The 17,790-nt window shown below is 45.9% G+C and overlaps 1 protein-coding gene across 1 annotated transcript in view; it reads right to left on the bottom strand.

Annotated features, from left to right (window-relative positions):
- The window catches only part of LRGUK (leucine rich repeats and guanylate kinase domain containing), a 336,772-nt gene that overhangs the window by 123,355 nt on the left and 195,627 nt on the right, over positions 1 to 17,790 (bottom strand). The window contains exon 9 of the mRNA XM_078677476.1: positions 3,489 to 3,575. Coding sequence (XP_078533602.1) covers positions 3,489 to 3,575 — 87 coding nt within the window. The remainder of the gene's footprint in view (positions 1 to 3,488; positions 3,576 to 17,790) is intronic.

Here is a 17,790-nt window from a genome sequence, read left to right as displayed (position 1 = left end):
TGTGCTCTACAGAGTACGTCACTGGATGGCCTCAGCTACGTCTCTTATCACAAATCTCTCTTTTCAGGAGGCTTCCGGAAATACAATACACTGGGGTATATTTCAGTATTCAACCAAAATACAAATGAGTCAGATTTTTACTGGAAATCCCAGTTGGACAGTTCGAATGCTTTCTACTGGCTCCAGCTGCAGTATATAGATGTATTGATTTTGTACTAAATACATCAAGTCGTAAAACTATTAAAACTATTAGCTATTATTAAATAATGAAAAACAAACAGAGAAAAAAATCTAACCTCCACCAGACAACAAGATGCAACCAAATATCAACTGTAGCATTCACAACAGAAGATCAATACTTGTAGATTAAAAAAACTTATATGCAAGAATCAGGACCCATTTACCACCATTTCCAATTAGTCTAGGGTCAGATTTTCCAAACAAAACTCTAAACCTGAAAAAACTACATTAAACGCTTTCTTAATAACGTTTCCCTATGGTGCTTTTATTTTTATAATCACCACTTAAAAAGCCTAAAACGGTTGGATTCTAATTTGCAAATGGCTAGTTATTGAACTGTTATATTATTATCTGGATAAAAATTTGACCCGCTTTAGATTATTTAAATTAAGCATTTGTACAACTCTTAATATTTAGATTTTGGCCGTTGTTTAGAAAAAGAACTATTCAAATCTGAACTTCTGTAATCCCTAATTGTGATCAAGCACACAAAAGACGGTGGGAGTAATGCTTGCAAAAAATGTAACACCTGACAATTGTTTTGGGTAGCATGCCAGTCCAACGTTCTTTTGCCCACTATGCCACCACAGTTTGGATCTATTGATATGAAAATCAGTCTTGACCCTGCTTCAATAGGAATAGTCCAGTCCAAAATGCCAGGCCAGGTTTTCCCCGAACGGGAACACAAGCAAACCAAGGCCAGTCTCAGGGAGGACCTAGCTTGGCAGTTCAGGCTGGACTGTTTTTATTGGAGAAAGGTCAAGACTGATTTGCATATGGCTGGGTCCAAACTGAGGTGGTACGGTGAGCAAAATAATGATGGGTTGGGATGCTACCCCAAGCGACTGCCAGTGGTTAGACTTATTTCAAGCATTCCTCCAATGATTTATTGTGTGTTTGATCCATGCTGCCCTGCGTGAGGAAATTGGTGGTTAAGGGAAAAGCAGTGGGTACGACGAGGGAGCTTTCTCACCTGCTCTGTGTGAAAGTAACACACTCTGCCCTGCTCCCACTGCCACGCCCAGGCCATGGAGAGCGGGAGGCAACGAGGGAACCAATATGGGAGGGAAATGGGATATTCACTATGCTAATTTGAGAAACTGGAGCAGTATCTAGCACATTCCCCAGCCAATGCCAGCCCAATCAGACTGCCAAGGACATCCATAAGCTGAAAACATGCATCCTAACAGAAATGGGGGTGTCCACCTTTGACTTGAAATTGAAACCCCACAGCGAGTTTGTAAACTTCCATAACAACAACTTAGACTCCAAAACCCCAGCACAGCTCTCAGTGATAGCCCTATGATTGCTGCAATACTGCCCTCACTCATAGTGCCAAATCCTTTCTACATAGACTCTTATTGCCTTTCAGAAAGCATGTGAGCCAAAGGTCCCAAATAGCACGGTACAAACCAAGGGCCTGATTTAGAGTTTGCAGATGTGAGACACCCACCAAAATACTGGTGCTCTATTCAGAGAGCATAGATGTCTATGCACTCTGAACCGGGTAGGTGGGAAATCCACCACTTTTTGGCAGATGTTTCACATCCGACAAACTCTAAATCAGGCCCAAAATGTCTTACAGAAGATCAAGGCCTGTCCCCCAGGTTCGACTGCTTGGGCAACTATAACACAATATTTGATTCCTCATCATCCATGAAAACAAGCAGTTCATCAGCTTACCAGCTACCGCCCTAGCTTCAGACTAATATCCTAATCAGAGACTCACTTGATTACATGCCAAAAACATTTTATCACATTATTCCCACCCTGACAGAACCAGATGAGTTCCATTAAACACATATCTCCAAATCAAAACACACTGCACCATTTACAAGATAATTAGCTCTTAAAGAAAAGTGAATAGAAAAGTAAAAGAATGACTATATCAGCACCAAGCAAAGGCAAGTATTGCAGGTGCTTGAGATCCAAAAGTGACACAAGGAAAGAGCCAGAAAGAAAGAATTTGCTGGAAATTTGGTGCGTATTAATTTGTTAGGGGTTTAATGTGGTACACTGCTTTAGAGGTGGCAAAGAGAAATTAATGGTAAGAGAAGACAGTGCTTGGAGATGGATTCTGGGTGTCAAATGCCGGGGCACTGTGACTATTTGAGGCGGTAAATGGTGGGGCCCATGTGGGTCTTAAACTTCCTGAGGAATCTCAGGATTCCCCTTTCCATCTGACTGTGCAGGCCTCTGTATGGAGGGACATCCCTCCAGCCCACTTGTATATGACTGTTTATCAATAACGGGCAACCCTTGGCACCTAGCTCGCTGAGACAAGTAGAAGATCTTCATAAGGTCTGGATCCTTCAATGTAATGTTGTGAGGATAAAGAACACTTTCATTAATGGGTTTGTTGTTTGTCCAGTGGCCCATGTAAGGTATTTAGAGCTGGAGTGATGTATTTCAAAGAGAATGCAGATGGCCTAGTCTGGGCCCATTGGAGTCCATCAATGGCTACCTGAGTCATGTGTGACTTGTGCTACAGTAATCAGGACATGATGTGGCGGTCACAGTACTGTGGTGTCTGAGTACAATGCCACGCGTTTTATGAGTGGCAGGGGCTCAGTTTTGCTCTGTTGTGTGTTCTTCCACCTTCTTTGCGTTTATCAGACTTTCTATCTAGGGCCTCTAAGTTCAGAAGTAGTAATGCCTTCACTAAGCAGCAACAGGCGTGAGGGCACCCTCTGCCAGCAACCAGAGCCGGTCCGGGTTGTAGGGTCCAATCGCAACACGTGCTGGCTCCTCATGAAAGGGACAGAGAGCCAACTGTCAGGACTAAAGCACACGTCATTACCATACGACTGGATACGCACTTGCTACGTTTCTTGTTATATTTCAGAAACTTTATTTATTAAAGACTGTTTAATTTCTTCTAATACTAAATTTGAACTTCTCATTGAGATCATTTCCAAGAGGAAAAGTCAATTACATAGGTTAGCATAGTTTAGCATAAAGCTATGAGGTATTGTACACTGGGGCAGTCAGTCATTCGCTCTGTAAGTACTTACCATTTGTTCTTCACTGTAATGTCAAACTCGCATCTATTCTAAACACAGAGCTTAAATGCAGCTTGATGATGTCACACATAACACACCATGGGGAGCCATCTTCGCTTCACCTAAAACAGCTCTTTAATTGCACGCCAGCATCACAAGGGCGCCATTTAGCAGCGGCCCCTGTCCTAGGGGAAAGGAGGTGATTAATCAGTGGAACATTTCTGGAGAAGAAAGACAGTGAGCTACCTTTTCTTCCACTTGAATCTTCTTTTGATCCAGGTCGGTTAGTCTCTGGAGCATGAAAATCACCGAGTGCCAATATTCTCCGAGCTCCTGGCAGGCATAGCAGAGAAAAAAGAAAAAGCATTTACAGGTACTTACAATGTGAGACGTGAAATCCTTCTTCCCCAAGCCCTGAAAGTTGGATAAATGCACGTAATGCCTCTGTCTCTCACGAGCTCCTCGAGCTACACTAAATAGATCACTGTAGTAACATTACAGAGGCGTTCGCTTCTGAAAGCATAAATCCTAACTGTCCCCTAATGCATAAGACAAACGTGCATTGTAAGACTTACAGACATATTAAATACATAGTAAATATACTCCCATAGGCTTCCATTCTGGAGTTGTACTATTGACATGTTTGTGCATTATATATTTTTGTGCATATTAACACCGTGCAGAGCGTGGATTTACTCTTGAATTTACATGTGTGCACTGACATGATTTGAAACAAACCTCCTATGTCTTATAGAAGAGTGTTTTTCTGGCTTGTGTTAACTAGGCCTCAATTTAGGCCTGCACGCCATTTTGTTCAAAATGGGTGCCTCCTCCGGCATGTTCACAGTTCATCAATTTTGCAGCACACAGTCATGCAGTAATGTTAGTTTATTTCCATTCTCGTTGCTCTTGCTGTTCTCAAAGAAAAACTTAGTTTTCAACACAATAATGTTGTATATTTCCTAAGGTCCTTCCGCTAGCTCACTGTACAGTATTCATTCACAACAGTTTGCTTTTGTTCATGTAACTAGTTTGCCCTGCCATCACCGGATGATATTAGCATAAAGTGGGCAGAATCAATATTTATATAGTGGGATAGTTCTTAGATGCTAAGGCAATATGACGTATCATAAAACTATGCACAGATTTGCTCAGAGTAGAATTCTTTTACTCACATTAGTAGAATTTGAAGGTTTCCTATGCATGAAAACTGTTATATAAACTCTCAGTTTTGGGGGTGAGCAAGATGACTTTCGGAAGCTACTAGTGATAATGGACGTTTCCACATTGGGTTTGCTGCTCACTTGGAGGTTAGACTTTTTCTCATTTTGCACTTTATTCTTTATTACCCATTTTACTGACAGCCATTATGGCAATTGACTTTTAGCCTTTGCATTTATAATCTCAGTATTGCGCTTAGTGACATTTTTTAATAAATCCTCACATTTTATATTTCCACTCTAGAACTCAATGACTGAGTTTTCACTTACTTAATAGACTGTATTTGTATATATTGTGGGGTACTTCATCTCGGGGACACATTGCCTCATGGAAATGAGGTTTAACACCTTTCCTAATTCATCAACCTTTGGGCGTGCTAATAAGGTAATATTCATGGGAGTAAAATGTTACAGGTTCCCAGCACCCACAGTAGTGTACATCCTTGGGATTCTGAAGGAAATACGGGAGTTTCTGGGAAGCTGTTACTGTCACCAATTTACATGAGAATTCACTTGTGCAATTATTTACATACATGTAAATGTACACTGTGACACGTGTAACAACTTAGTATAAGTTAAGTTAAACATGCAAACTTTTTTTCCACACTAATAAAATATTTTCCCCATGGAGAAACTCCTTCTGCTAGACCGCGACTCATTTTAGGGGAGGTGCATCACAATTCAACCATGGATGCGGATTTACACCTGCCCTTAAAAGTAGTAACTCCCTGATCCTATCAAGAGAAGCCTCTGCAAAAGATTGTCAATACCCACATACTTCGGTTTGTGGGTGTTACCCTGCTTTGCAAGTAACTACTCCGTCCAGAAAGGACCATCCATGGGAATATAGTTACTCACATGCATTATTAATGCATGAAGGGTAAATTGGCTTGTAAATGTAAATTCATGTTTCATGAATTGCAAACAACATTTTTAACTCATCAACCATGCCATTTACACCAACAGGTTGAACCTAGATGTGCAAAGATTTGAAATTTGTCTCATAGAGATGACCACTGTATACCTATTCATGCAGTTTCTGACCATATATTTCCCTTTCTTTTGATTTTAGTGCCCTGTAGAATTACATTTCTTAAACGTATTTAGAAGTGGAAGGATGTCTCCCACGAAAGCCATTTTTGCATGTTTTTAATTGAATTTGTGCAGCTCTTGGACTAAAGTAATAAAATTGTCTTAAAAATAGCAGTCCATTCAGCTGAGAAAAACCAAGACAATGAAACACAGTTGCCATGCAGACAAGTATACCATAAGATATGACATGTTTGCAATGGGTGTGAAGATTTGGGAATCTGTGAAGAAGCAATATTAAAGTGCAGACAGTTCCACAGTCCTGGTTGAAAAGGCAAAAAGTGACTGTGGAGAATGTAAAAGTGGGGAGGAAGGAAGCAGGAGAGAAGAGAAGAAATTGAGACAGGGCAGCAAACATGAGGAAGCCACTAGCAGACATGCAGGGCTTAATTTGAGCGGGTGTTTGTAGGTGGGGCCCACCAGCACTCATTTTTGGGAAGCAGGACTTTTTTTTCTTCACACTGTGACCCACAGGAAGCAACACAAAAGTAGGATAGGAAGATGAAGAGAAAGATGATGAAGGGAGAATGCAGGGGTGATCAATAACGTGCAAGAGTGAGATTAAGGAGGCAGGAAGTGCACGATGGTGGAAGCAAAAGGTATGAGGTGCAATCAGACACGCAGCCTTAGTATTCAGCAATCAAGACATACGTCAGCGCCGGCTGTGAGCTTTTGAGAAAAACCTTGGGCACACACATATCATTTTGCAAACTAAACACTGCAGACAAGACGATGCCTGGAAGGGTTTTGCAGCGAGTAAAATGCTACAACCAACAGGTGTGGGAAGATTAAAGAAATGAGCTCAGGTAAGAAATGACCAAAAGGAATATCAGCTAGAAGCAGACAATGGAGAAATGATGGGGATGGTACCGTGAGGTGAGGAAAAAGATGAGAGCAAGGAAAAAAATAATGTATTTTGATAGGGATGAAGTGAGATAAAAGGAGATACATCACTGCCTTATACACAGAGATAGAGGACATATGAGAACTAAAAGAAGAGACGAAGTTTAAATGGAAAAAACAAGCATGTAGGGTCTTTGCACACATGCTCAGAAAGAATGGACGCAGACACTGTGTGTAGTACTGGATCTGGCCCAGGGCATGTGCACCCGGCCCTTTTTTAGGTCGAGCGTAGCGAAGGGACCTCGTGTATACTTTAGTATACTTTGTAAATGGGGGAGGTGCACGCGCTGGGACAGGGGAGGTGCTCGCGCTTTCAGTCTCGGATCTCGGATTTGACCTCGTGAACGCGCATGTGTGCGAGCGCGACTCTGCCATGCGCTTAGGAAAACGAAACCTAAGAGCCGCGCGACGTGAGCTGTCTACGGTAGAAGCTCACGCGCGCGGCTCTTAGGTTTCGTTTTGACTGGTTAAAGGACAGTTATAAAAACTGATATATAAAATCTGACAGAATCAGGGAGGCGATAAATGGGAGGAGGCTTGGGCGGCTGCCGCTGCTGATCCCCGGCCAGAATCGCCTGGAGCGAAGGATTACCGTGGCTGGAAGGAAGGGAGCTCCCTGCTCCTCTGGGATTACAAAGTATCTCACTAGTGCGGGAAAGGCCAATTTCCAGGTACCTTTTGCATGGCCCTTTGATTTCCATGTGCATGTGTGAGCCCGGGCTGTACTCTCCTAACTCAAGTTCCTCAACATGTTTCTCACTGGTGGGTCGTGTAATCTGATCTCTTCACGAGTGTCCGTGTGTTTTGTACCAATGTGAAGGGGAGGCGGAGGAAGCCAGCGAGGTCAGCCCAAAGCGGAAAACTTAAGCACTGTTCTGGGTTTGTGTTTTTCCCAGTCAGAAAAAAGCTTATAAACTTTCCCTGGCTAACTGTACCGCGTGGTATATACGCTATTTAAGTTTTTGTGGATTTGTGCCTGTAGAGTTTGGCAGGAGAAGCGCTTTTCGGCAAGCCACCCTGGCAGACAGCGCTAAGAGAGGCGACAGAATGAAAAGAAGCAGTGGTTAACTAAATAGTTTAATTGCTAAGAGCCCAGACTGGTTGGATATGGTTTAATTAACAATCTGCGCAGCCGTAGGCACTTTAAGAGACGAGAGATTTCACAGAAGCGCCGTTAAGAAATCAGTGAAAGTCTGCATAAAGCGCTGTTTCCCATGCAGTCCTAGGCGCTTTAAACGTGTTTGGGCTTCGTCATTGTGACTATCCTTGCATTTGTGTATTGTCTTCCCTGCAGCCTTAGTAGCAGGCTTCTGGGCACTGTTACATAACTTCTGGGAGGGTTCTGCTATTGAGTTGTGAGTGGTCTGTGAGGAGTGGACAGTAACAACTCTTTCGATTTCCAGGGAACATTTTCAAACTTCTGTTTTCAGCTGTGTCAGTCCTTGTTTTCTATGCTGTCCCGTGAATTGTCTACACTTTCCTGGTAAGTGAGAACTCTGCGTTGCTCACTTGCAGCTATATTATGGATTACATGCCGTTTATTACACAAATATCGCTTATATATTCCATCCGCTATACACACAGCCTGCAGCGGTTATAAATATACACTTGAATCCGCTCGATTCTCTGGAGACTTTGCAGCGCATTAACAACTTGCTGAATATACACTCACAATAAAGTTAACAAGCATTTGCAATGCAACAGGTATCGCGTTTACGCAAGTTTAAGCCATTGTAAATGACAATGCCTTTTATGTTTTAAAACAAAAATATAAATAGAAAGCATTGTCATTTACAATGCCAATAGCATAAACTAGTGTAAATGCGAGACCTATTGCATTGCAAATGCTTGTATTAGCAGGGTCACCCGACTGATGACGCCTGTGATGGGTGTGTGTACAGTGTGGATGCAAAACAAGGAGGAACACTAGAACGTGTCAAGCAAGACACTACATCCCTCCCAAACTTTAATGGAAAAGAAACAAACAAAAGTCCAACATATGGAAAAAGAAAGCAATAATACACAGCACCAAAGAGTCTCTTCAGTCCATTTGCCGGGCAGTGCTGGATCTCTGGAACGCACGGTAAGGAGGCTTTAGTCCACCTCGGCGATGTAGTTCAGACGGGCCAGGTCTCGCGGTATTGGAGTCTATTTACATAGTTCAAATAGCGGTGCACCTGGAGCGGTGGTGTCCACTTTGGAGATCTTCTTGAGGGCGCTAAGGTTCCGGTGGACGGCAAGCCTGCAACGATTAAGGGTGACCTTGGTGGATGAGGCCCTTCCTCAGATAGGTGTCGGGTGACACGTCTCCATCTGCGACCTCCATGATTCCCGGTGCCTGTCGTGGAGCTGCTGCCGACACAGCTCTCCGGTTGGGTTTCCCCTCTCACAGGAACTCTGTCAAGGCCCTTGCCCCTGGATTGCCACGTGAATGAGTGAGCTGTGCGGGTCTTTTGTAAGCCGCGCTGAGGGGGTCGCTGTGGAACTCCCAACAGGGCCACAGCCAAGCCTTGTGTAACCCCAAGGTTGGGTAGTCCAATGGTTGGGTATGCTCTTCTTCAGCAGGCCTCACGTTTACGGGGGCGCTCAGAAGGTTCCTGGGTGGCTAGCCTCCCATGGCACCTGGAGTGTCTCGTTGAACTCTAGATGTCTTGAGCTTTTGGATCCACTCTAGTGGTGCGATGCTACTTAAATGTTCTTGGTGGTGATGTACCTGGATGATGAATAAGATAAAACATTTTTTTTTACACTTGGGCATCAGGGGGCGATCTCTTTCTTTAGGTGACACCATGGAGTGAGGAGGAATGGAGAAACTTTGTGGCCACTTATGGTTATCTTCTGGCAGGTGACTTGCTAGACGTGATGCCATCTGTGCCAAGCAGCCGGTGACAGGTGATTGGATGGTCGCACTGTGAAGCGTGGGGCCTGGACACAGATCGCGCTTGCTAGTGGCTTACGGTTGGCCCTCCCACAAAGCTGTCTCCAGTGATGTCTCTGCCCCTGATGTTCCTGCACCTCGGTTGCTGGCTTGTGTTGATGAACACCTTCTTCAGTGCTGGCACCAGTCCTGTGTCTTATTGCTCGTCTCCCTTTTCCCTTGGGCGCCTGTGGTGGTTGTTTGCCCTGGGGCATCATGCCACTCTCCTTCTCCTGGGCGATGTGGCGTCCTGCCATGCTCTTCTCCTCCTTCGCATGCCTTCAGTGCACATGTTGTGGTGGCAGCTTGCTACTTGGAGTGTGCGAATCTCCTCTTGGCTGTCTTGGGCCACTGGTGACTCCGTCTTGAGGCAGTGTGAGGGAGGACACTCTGTGCTGTCTTCGCCCACTTGAGGCTTCGCTGGTGCTGGTGGAGATGTAAAGGCTCTCCCTGTAGCATTCAGCATTACTTCTCTGTGGAGAGGTTTTTCTTTCTCCTGGGCGTCTCACCAGGCTGTCAGGCTCTCTGGTGCAGCCCCCTGGCATATCTGACCTTGTACGCTCAGTCCTTCACCATGGGCGTCCTCTTCTGTCACCTTTGCGCTCCTGTTTCTTTCTCTCAGTGGTGTCAGACATACTCTGGAGGCCCGCACACAGCACACGTTCTCCTTGTGCCCTTTCTTCCCCCCATGAGGCCTCTGTTCTCAGGCCAATGAGCATTCCGCCTTCCTAGGGGAATCCCCGTCTGGATGCACCTGTGGGATTCAACACTCTCCTCTGCTGTTGCGCTTCCTTTCTTCTTCGTGGGTGCTGCCTACTCAGGCTGTGTTGCTTTGGGTCTTTGGTTTCCCTGTCTTGGCTAGACTTCACTTGGCAGGGCAGATTTGGGCTGCTTGAATGCTTTCAGTTCCATTACCTTCATTGGACTTTGCTTGACCACTTGACGCTTCTTTTGGCTGGGATAGCTTTGTGAGTGGGTCTCGCAAGGGTTTACTAGTCTCTCCCCGTTTTCTTAAAGCAGGGCAGTTTAAACAGGGACATTGCCAGTTGGGTTTTCCTTTACTATGTTCACGCAGCAGAGGCTCTCATGCTGTGTACTCTTTTTATCTAGAGCTGGCTTTTGATTGGCAGTTTCTTTAACACTTGCTGTGCTTTATTGCTTGTCATGAAGAATATTGCTGGGGGGGGCGCTTCAGTCACCATTCTGAAGGCCACAACACCTGCCTTTTCATTGTTTAGTGCTCCATTTTCACAGGTGCAGTACCCGGAGATGGCCACTAGCTGGCACTTCAGTGCAATTTTATCCCGGGTGCAGCAGGCTTGGCTGAAGCTGGCAATTGCACTGGAGTGTAGATGCAGGTGCGGGGCCATGTGCAACGCTGATACGGCCCCAGTCCTCGCAGGACGCTATTTCTGGTCAGGGCTGCTTCCATGGGTGTCCTCAAGGGGTGTAAGGGGGGGCCGCTTGCCCCCCCCCCCCGGATTGCTGGTGCGGGCCCAGTCAGGGCCTGCCCTAGGCATGGGCAGTGTGGTCAGCTGGCCAGGGACTCGCGGCTTTCTAACTAGGATGCCCCCCCCCTGTTTTGTTGTTTTATTTTACAAACAAGCATGTGCATCCAAAAGTAACATGAGCAGAGTCAAACATAAATAGTAACTGCAGTCAAGTATAATAGTTTACTGTTTTTTATTTTCATGTGATTTACATGAAACAAAGGAATATTGAACAATTGGGTCTGTAAAAGAATAGTAGAGATGACAACATTGAGTTGGTAGGAGGGAAAGAGGGGTGACCCCACATCCATCTCTGAGGTGAGTGCAAAGAACCGCCTGAGATACACCCAAGCTATTTAACGCATCAAACCACACACTATTCCTTGTTTTGCACATCTGAAAAGGTAGCACTACTCCCCGACATCATGTTTGATCACACCTGAAATCTTAACTCCTGTGTTCCTGGGTACATCTAAGAAGGTCTGGTGTTCTTTTAATAGAAGTATTGAGGGAGAGGCACATCTAAAAGGGGTTAGACAAACAAAAGAAAGTAAGAGGTGGGGGAATGACAGAGTACAGCAGAGAGCTGAACATAAGGGGCAAAACAGCTATATAGAACAAGACGCGAAAGGGAGATGAGGAAGGAATGATGTGCATGTAATGGCAGAATCAATGAAAGAAGGGAAGAATGTTGGTTAGGCAAAAGGAATAGCATGCAAAAAAGGAAATGTATCCAGCTTGGGGAGAGTGAAAGGGTGGAAGAGGAGAGAATGTTGTAAGTTACATAAGAGCAGTGGTGTAACACAAAATGATGGGGTCCCTCTCTGCAGAATGTGATAATGGGCCCCTGAGTCTCCCACATCTCACAGATATTCATTGGCCCTGGGCTGAATGGGAGCCCCCTGATGGGTTGAGGGCCCTCTGAAGTGCTGTGGGCCCATCTGTGCTGCAGGGGCCTGTATTGCGTCCTGGCACAAAAGGTGAAGCAAGGTAAGAGGCCGGGCAGAAGAGTGGTGAATAGCAGCGCATGTAGGGGGAAGCGGAAGCTACAGGGGCAGAAACAGCGAATGGAGATAAAAGGTGAGAGAGAAAGATAAAACATAAAGAGTTGAGAATGGAGGTGAGAGGTGGAAATGAAGGGGGAAGAATCAGTGAATAAAGTTAATGCTGGAGAGAAAGATGAAAGGCAGTGCTTGGATAGGAGAGGTAGATATAAGAAAAGCGGAACCTTTAGGATAACTTGAGTGTCATAGAGAGGGAAAAGTGAGTGTTAAATGTAACAGGCAAGACAACCAAGATAAGGTACGAGGCTGGGAGAGAGAGGCAGGGGAGAGGTAGATTTCAGAGAGGTAGAACCAGTGAAAGAAGGTTAGAGACTGCAGAGAGATGGGAAGTGAAGGGTTCAGCAGGTAGGTAAGAGGTGGGTGTAATAGAGGCAGAATTAGTGAGAAAGGTAAGAGACCAAAGTAGAGATAAAGTGAAGTGTAGAGCATAGAAGGGATACATGGATATAAGAGGCAGAAACAGTGAGACAAGGTAAGAGGCAGGGGGCTCAAAGAGGAGAGGTGGATGTAAAGGGCGACAGACCAGCAAACAAATGTTTGGAGGCTGGAGGAAGAAATGAGAGGTGAAGGGAAGTACATCCATGGGGTATAAAGATGTAAGAGAGGCAGAACAATCAAGGCACCTTACACAAAGAAGAGAGTGGGAATGGAGAGAGGTGGATGTAGAAGGCTGGAATCGGTGAGAAAAGTAAGAGGCAGGGGGAAAGATGAGGAATACAGCATGGAGGAGAAAGGTGAATATTAAGAGGTAGAATGTTCACTTGACGGGCTACCCCACACCCTTTTTGTTAAAACTAGAAGCAACTGTATTTGTCCATCTCCACCTTTTGGTCATCCCTCATCAATCCCCAGCAAGTCTTACTTGATATGATTTTGATATGATTTATTGCTTCCGGCCCTGCCTCTTTAGCAGATTACTTTTCTCCTAAATGTATCTGTTAGCCCTGGGCATCAGAGTCCTAGCTTTAGCAACACCAGAAAGAGCTGGGCCTATCTCATAACCCTCCCATGCTCCATCTAAGTACTTTTTTACTATCACCACATCACCTTTTTATTAAGTGACCTCAAAACACGGTTTCTTCCCTAGAATGGGCAAGGCCTCTGAATAACGTAAAATACGGCCTCAAGCTCCTCCTCCATTTTCTTGCCCCCCTACTCCTAGCTGAATGTAACTGTCAAGTCTCTCAGAACTCCATCTCACCAAACCCATGAACTCCATTCTATCCATCCCTATTGTTTGCCTTTTGGTCTCTGCCTCTGTTCTAAAGAGGTGTGCATTGGAGGACATGTAGCCTTGCCACTTCCATGTTCAATTACTTGAAGAGTACACCTAAAACCTACCCATTTATCAGTCCCCTGCTTTCCTTGTTTCAGTTTCCTGCCCCTGGCCTTTACTTCTGCACTGAGATCTCCCTCTCTTGCTTTTCCACAGACTCTAAAGAGGAGGTAGGCATTCTTCTGTCCATGTTGAAACCTGGCTTTCCGAATGACTCCTACTGTGTGAGAATATTATAAGGAACATCTACTGCCAGTGTCTAGGAATTGCCAATATTATCAATACATTGTTCAAAGCTGGACTTGTCCCCAAATTTGGAAATCCAGTGTTGTTAGCCCTCTGCCTTCAAAAGATGGTTTGGATGTTCCAAATGTTTATAACTCTGATCTTATGGTGCTGTTACCCACTTTGGAAAAAAGACAAAGCAAATAATGTCTGAAAAAACTTACCGACCATCTTCAAGAATTCAGTGCTGTGTACACTCCTCTGTGAGTTTCTGTCCAAGTAGATAGATGGAATCAGTCATGGCTTTGGTACTTAATGAGGTGCTTCATTAATATTGATCTTGACAATCTGGCTTAGCGAGGCTGATCCTACTAGCTCTTGAATTTGACACAATCGTCCACTGTATCATCATTCAAAGGTTTGATGATGTGGATCTCTCAAGAACCACATGAACCTGATTTAGAATTTTGTTTGGGGGGTTTTTCGGCCATTTTTAGTTTTTCTCTCTGTTTCATTGTAGTTGCCAGGTCGTCTGCTGCAGCACCTCACAAGATTTTTCTCTCCCCCCTATGGGTTTCTTTGTTTATTTAAGCTCTTTGTCTTATTAGATTTAAAAAAAATGTATTTAATACTTGTGCGCAATCATGTCGGAGGATGGTGATGAAGTTAAAAATGTGCCCCCCCCGGAAACATTTCTGCGGACGCCCATGGCTGCTTCACACAATATTCCCCAGTAAGTGGTGCTGCTTCTTTAACATTGGAGGTCATGCAGTCTGCCTCACACTACTGGCTGTTTTTCTCTCTACCGGCCATGTTTAATTCACCACTGGGCAGACAGGGGTTGCTCCGGCCGTCTTCTCCATCTTTGTATCATTTGGCTGCTGGCTCGCTCCTTCTTTCCTTGGGGCAATAATGGATGGTGCAGGGCTGGGAGTATGGTCCTCTCTATCTGGCCGGTCAACGTGCTAGTTCTCGGCAGGCGGGGTTTCAGAGGCAATTTCAGGAGGCCACCTTGCTCTTCCCCACGCCATGGGGGTGTCATCGGTCCCTCATGTAATGTAATGTAATGTAATGTAAGCACACATTTATATAGCGCTACTATCGCTCCAAGGAGCATCTTGGCGCTCAGCTCCCAACCCTGCTGGAATAGGTTGGTGGACAAAAAGGCAATTTTCTGCAACATAGGCCTTTACACTAGTGCTCTACAGGCCGCATCAGAGAGTGAGAAGATCCATGTCTTCAAAGACTTCCTAAAATCGCTCTCCTTAGCTATACGCCGAAGCTGAGCTGGCAATTTATTCCAGGCTCTTGATCCTAACACAAAAATAGATTTCCCCCCTTTGGTGGCCAATCTAAATCTGGGGATCACCAAGAGGTTTTGATTGGCAGACCTCAAGCAGCGTACTGGCGCATAGCGTTTAAAGCCATTCAGCAGATATGTCGGACCTTGAGACTGAAAGGCTCTAAAGGTGATGACAAGAACCTTAAATAGAACACGCTTATGAATGGGCAGCCAGTGTAAGATCTTAAGCGCCGCCGAGGCAGATGATCTTCTCGGCCAGCGGAGTACCAGGCGAGCAGCAGCATGCTGTATCATCTGCAGCCTATGCAGCACTGCTTTATTGGTGCCTGCATAAAGACTGTTGCAGTAGTCTAATCTAGATGTTATAAGAGCTACTGCAACAGTCTTTCTGGCTGCCAGAGGAAGAAGATCAAAAAACTCCCTAAGTGATTTGATAATCTGAAAACATGAGCCAGCTACGCCCACTGCTTGGTGTTTGAATGAAAGTTGGTCGTCGAATTTAATCCCAAGATTTCGAGCAGAAGCGATAGTATTAGGGGGAGCTACTGCATCCTCGGGCCACCATTGTTTGGGGGAGAACAGATTTGGAGGGCCAAAAGATAATATTTCTGTCTTCCCCGAGTTACATTTGAGGTGATTGTTATTCATCCACTCAAATGTAGCCCTGAGACAGTTCCTCAAGTTTTCTTCGGCCCCAGGCAGCTCCCTATCCAGCACTAAAATCAGCTGGGTATCGTCAGCGTACGATATGACTGCAATCTGATAGGACGCAATCAGCTCAATCAAGGGGACCATATAAGGATTAAAAAGGACAGGACTCAAACTTGCGCCCTGTGGGACCCCTGAGCTGACAGCCTTTTCCTCAGATTTGCAGTCACCTAGTACTATAACCTGACGTCTCTGGGAAAGGAAATTAATAAGCCATGCCAGCACCATTCCTCCTATGCCTACGTTTTCTAAACGGTCAATCAAGATTGAGTGTGCGACCTTATCGAAGGCCGCCGATAGGTCGAGTAAAATCAAGACGGCCTTCTTCCCTTGGTCCAGTGCCATTCGTTCATCAGGGCCCCACCCACCACACAGCAGTATTTCCTTATGCACAAAGTACTGGTGCTCCTTTGGGAGTCGCCAGTGGGCAGTTCTGCAGGCTCTCACACACATCAGGCAGGCATCTCCCCTCTCTGATAGATTCAAATGTGGCAGCCCTACACCAGTCACCGAGATGGCCGCGGGCAGCTAGCTCAGCAGTTCGGGGGCAGTTTGTGTGGCACAGTGGCGTGTCAGTGGCGGTTACTATGTGCTTGGATGGTGGATCGCTACTCACCGGGCCGCCATACCTGTTCTCTGCGCCATGGCTTACAGCAGACCGGGGAGGCATCGCACCTTCACAGCAGCCTTCCGGCTAGGGCACACGGGCCCCCCTATGTCATGACAGTGTCTGCTTGGGCTTGGATGTCATAGGGGGATTCTTCGTCTCATTCAGTGAGGGTCGGCAGTGCCGAGACGCCTCAAGCAGGATGCTTGCTGCAACTCTATTTCCCCTTCTCAGCTCTTGATCGCTGTCAGCAGATGCAGGGGGTGCTCTAGACCAGGGCAATTCTTCCCCACACAATAAAGCACCTGGCGGTCGACAGCACACATGGGGGACAACCCCCCTCATCGCCATTGTAGGGCCTTGGGCCCTAGGCCCAGATGCTCAGGAATAATGGACGCTGACACAGTGTGTGTAGTACTGGAACTAGCCCAGGGCACGTGCGCCCGGACCCTTTTATTAGCAGGGTCACTTGACCGGTGACGCCTGTGATGGGTGGGTGTACAGTGTGTGTGCAACACAAGGCGGAACACTAGAACGTGTCCAGCAAGACACTACAAAGCAGACCAAGTACGACTTTTTCCAAAAGGCCGGCAAAAGAAAGATGAGGAGAAAGACAATCCTGCAGAGTGACAACCTTTAGGGATGGGATGAGAAAGGCATCTAATGCCTGTTTGGCCAGGAGGATGGTGGGGCAGCAGCTACTTTAAAGAGCTCCGGGAACAAGCCTCAGTCCTGTCCAAATCTCGTCGGATACTGAGTGATCTATGTCACCAAAAGGTGGTATAGAATGATACAGCAAGAGAATGACCCAGTACGGAAGGAATAGTAGATCGTCAGATGCTAAACATCGAGGCACTAAGTGATGTCCGCTTTCAGATGAGGACGCTAACATCGAGCGAGGTACAGCCTGACAGAGCACACTCTCAGGCCCCGTGCGCCTCTCGTGCTGAACATACCTGTTGAAGTCAGCGTACACCGTTGTGGGTGGATGATCTAGTGCACGGCCTGGCTGGAAGACACACGGAGGGGCATATGAGGGTTGAAAGCGTGAAGATGTGAGGCATTTCAGGACGCAAACTATGCAAGACCGTGGTCAAAACAAATAAGAGGGCCCAGGATGGCTGCCTCACTCGGCTTCCACAGAGTGGCAGAAACCGCAACGGAGAGAGTAACGGGGTTATTATTGGGAAACCTGATAAAGAACAGGAAAGATCCAAAAAGACAAAGTGAAGTCGAGTGGCCAAGCTTGTAACCGCTGACACACTGCAAGAGGTGAATATAAAGAGGTGGAAAGATGCCCTGAATACTGTCCTAATTGGCTAGACCATGAGGGTGAATCAGGCGTCGCCACTCCTAGGGGACCTTAAATATAAAGATACAAAAAATAATAATATAAAATTAACACCACGTAAGGAATTTGGTGATTACGGTGTGACAGCTACAAATTATAAAGGCAGTGGAAAGATAAGAGACCCCTTCCACCCACTGAACAGAGACTGAGTTACAATGACAAGGCAACGGGCATTGGGCTACCACACAGCAGGATGGCTGCGGGGCCGGACGCCCAAGAAGGAAGACCCAAAGGACCCCATGAAAAACGATCACTCCTGGATTAGATGGGCAGCGGCAAGTTGTCTTGAGAGAAGGCTGCGAGCTGATGTACAACAAGGCTTCTCAGGTGGCAAATAAATAGAACAGCTGACCAAGGCAGAACATCTGCCATATAGAGAATCAGACATGAGCAGT

The sequence above is a fragment of the Lissotriton helveticus genome, chromosome 1_1 (assembly GCF_964261635.1).
Source record: "Lissotriton helveticus chromosome 1_1, aLisHel1.1, whole genome shotgun sequence".
In the NCBI taxonomy this organism is placed as follows: domain Eukaryota; kingdom Metazoa; phylum Chordata; class Amphibia; order Caudata; family Salamandridae; genus Lissotriton; species Lissotriton helveticus.
The sequence above is the reverse complement of the archived record's forward strand: the minus strand, read 5'-3'. Positions and strand labels throughout refer to the sequence as shown.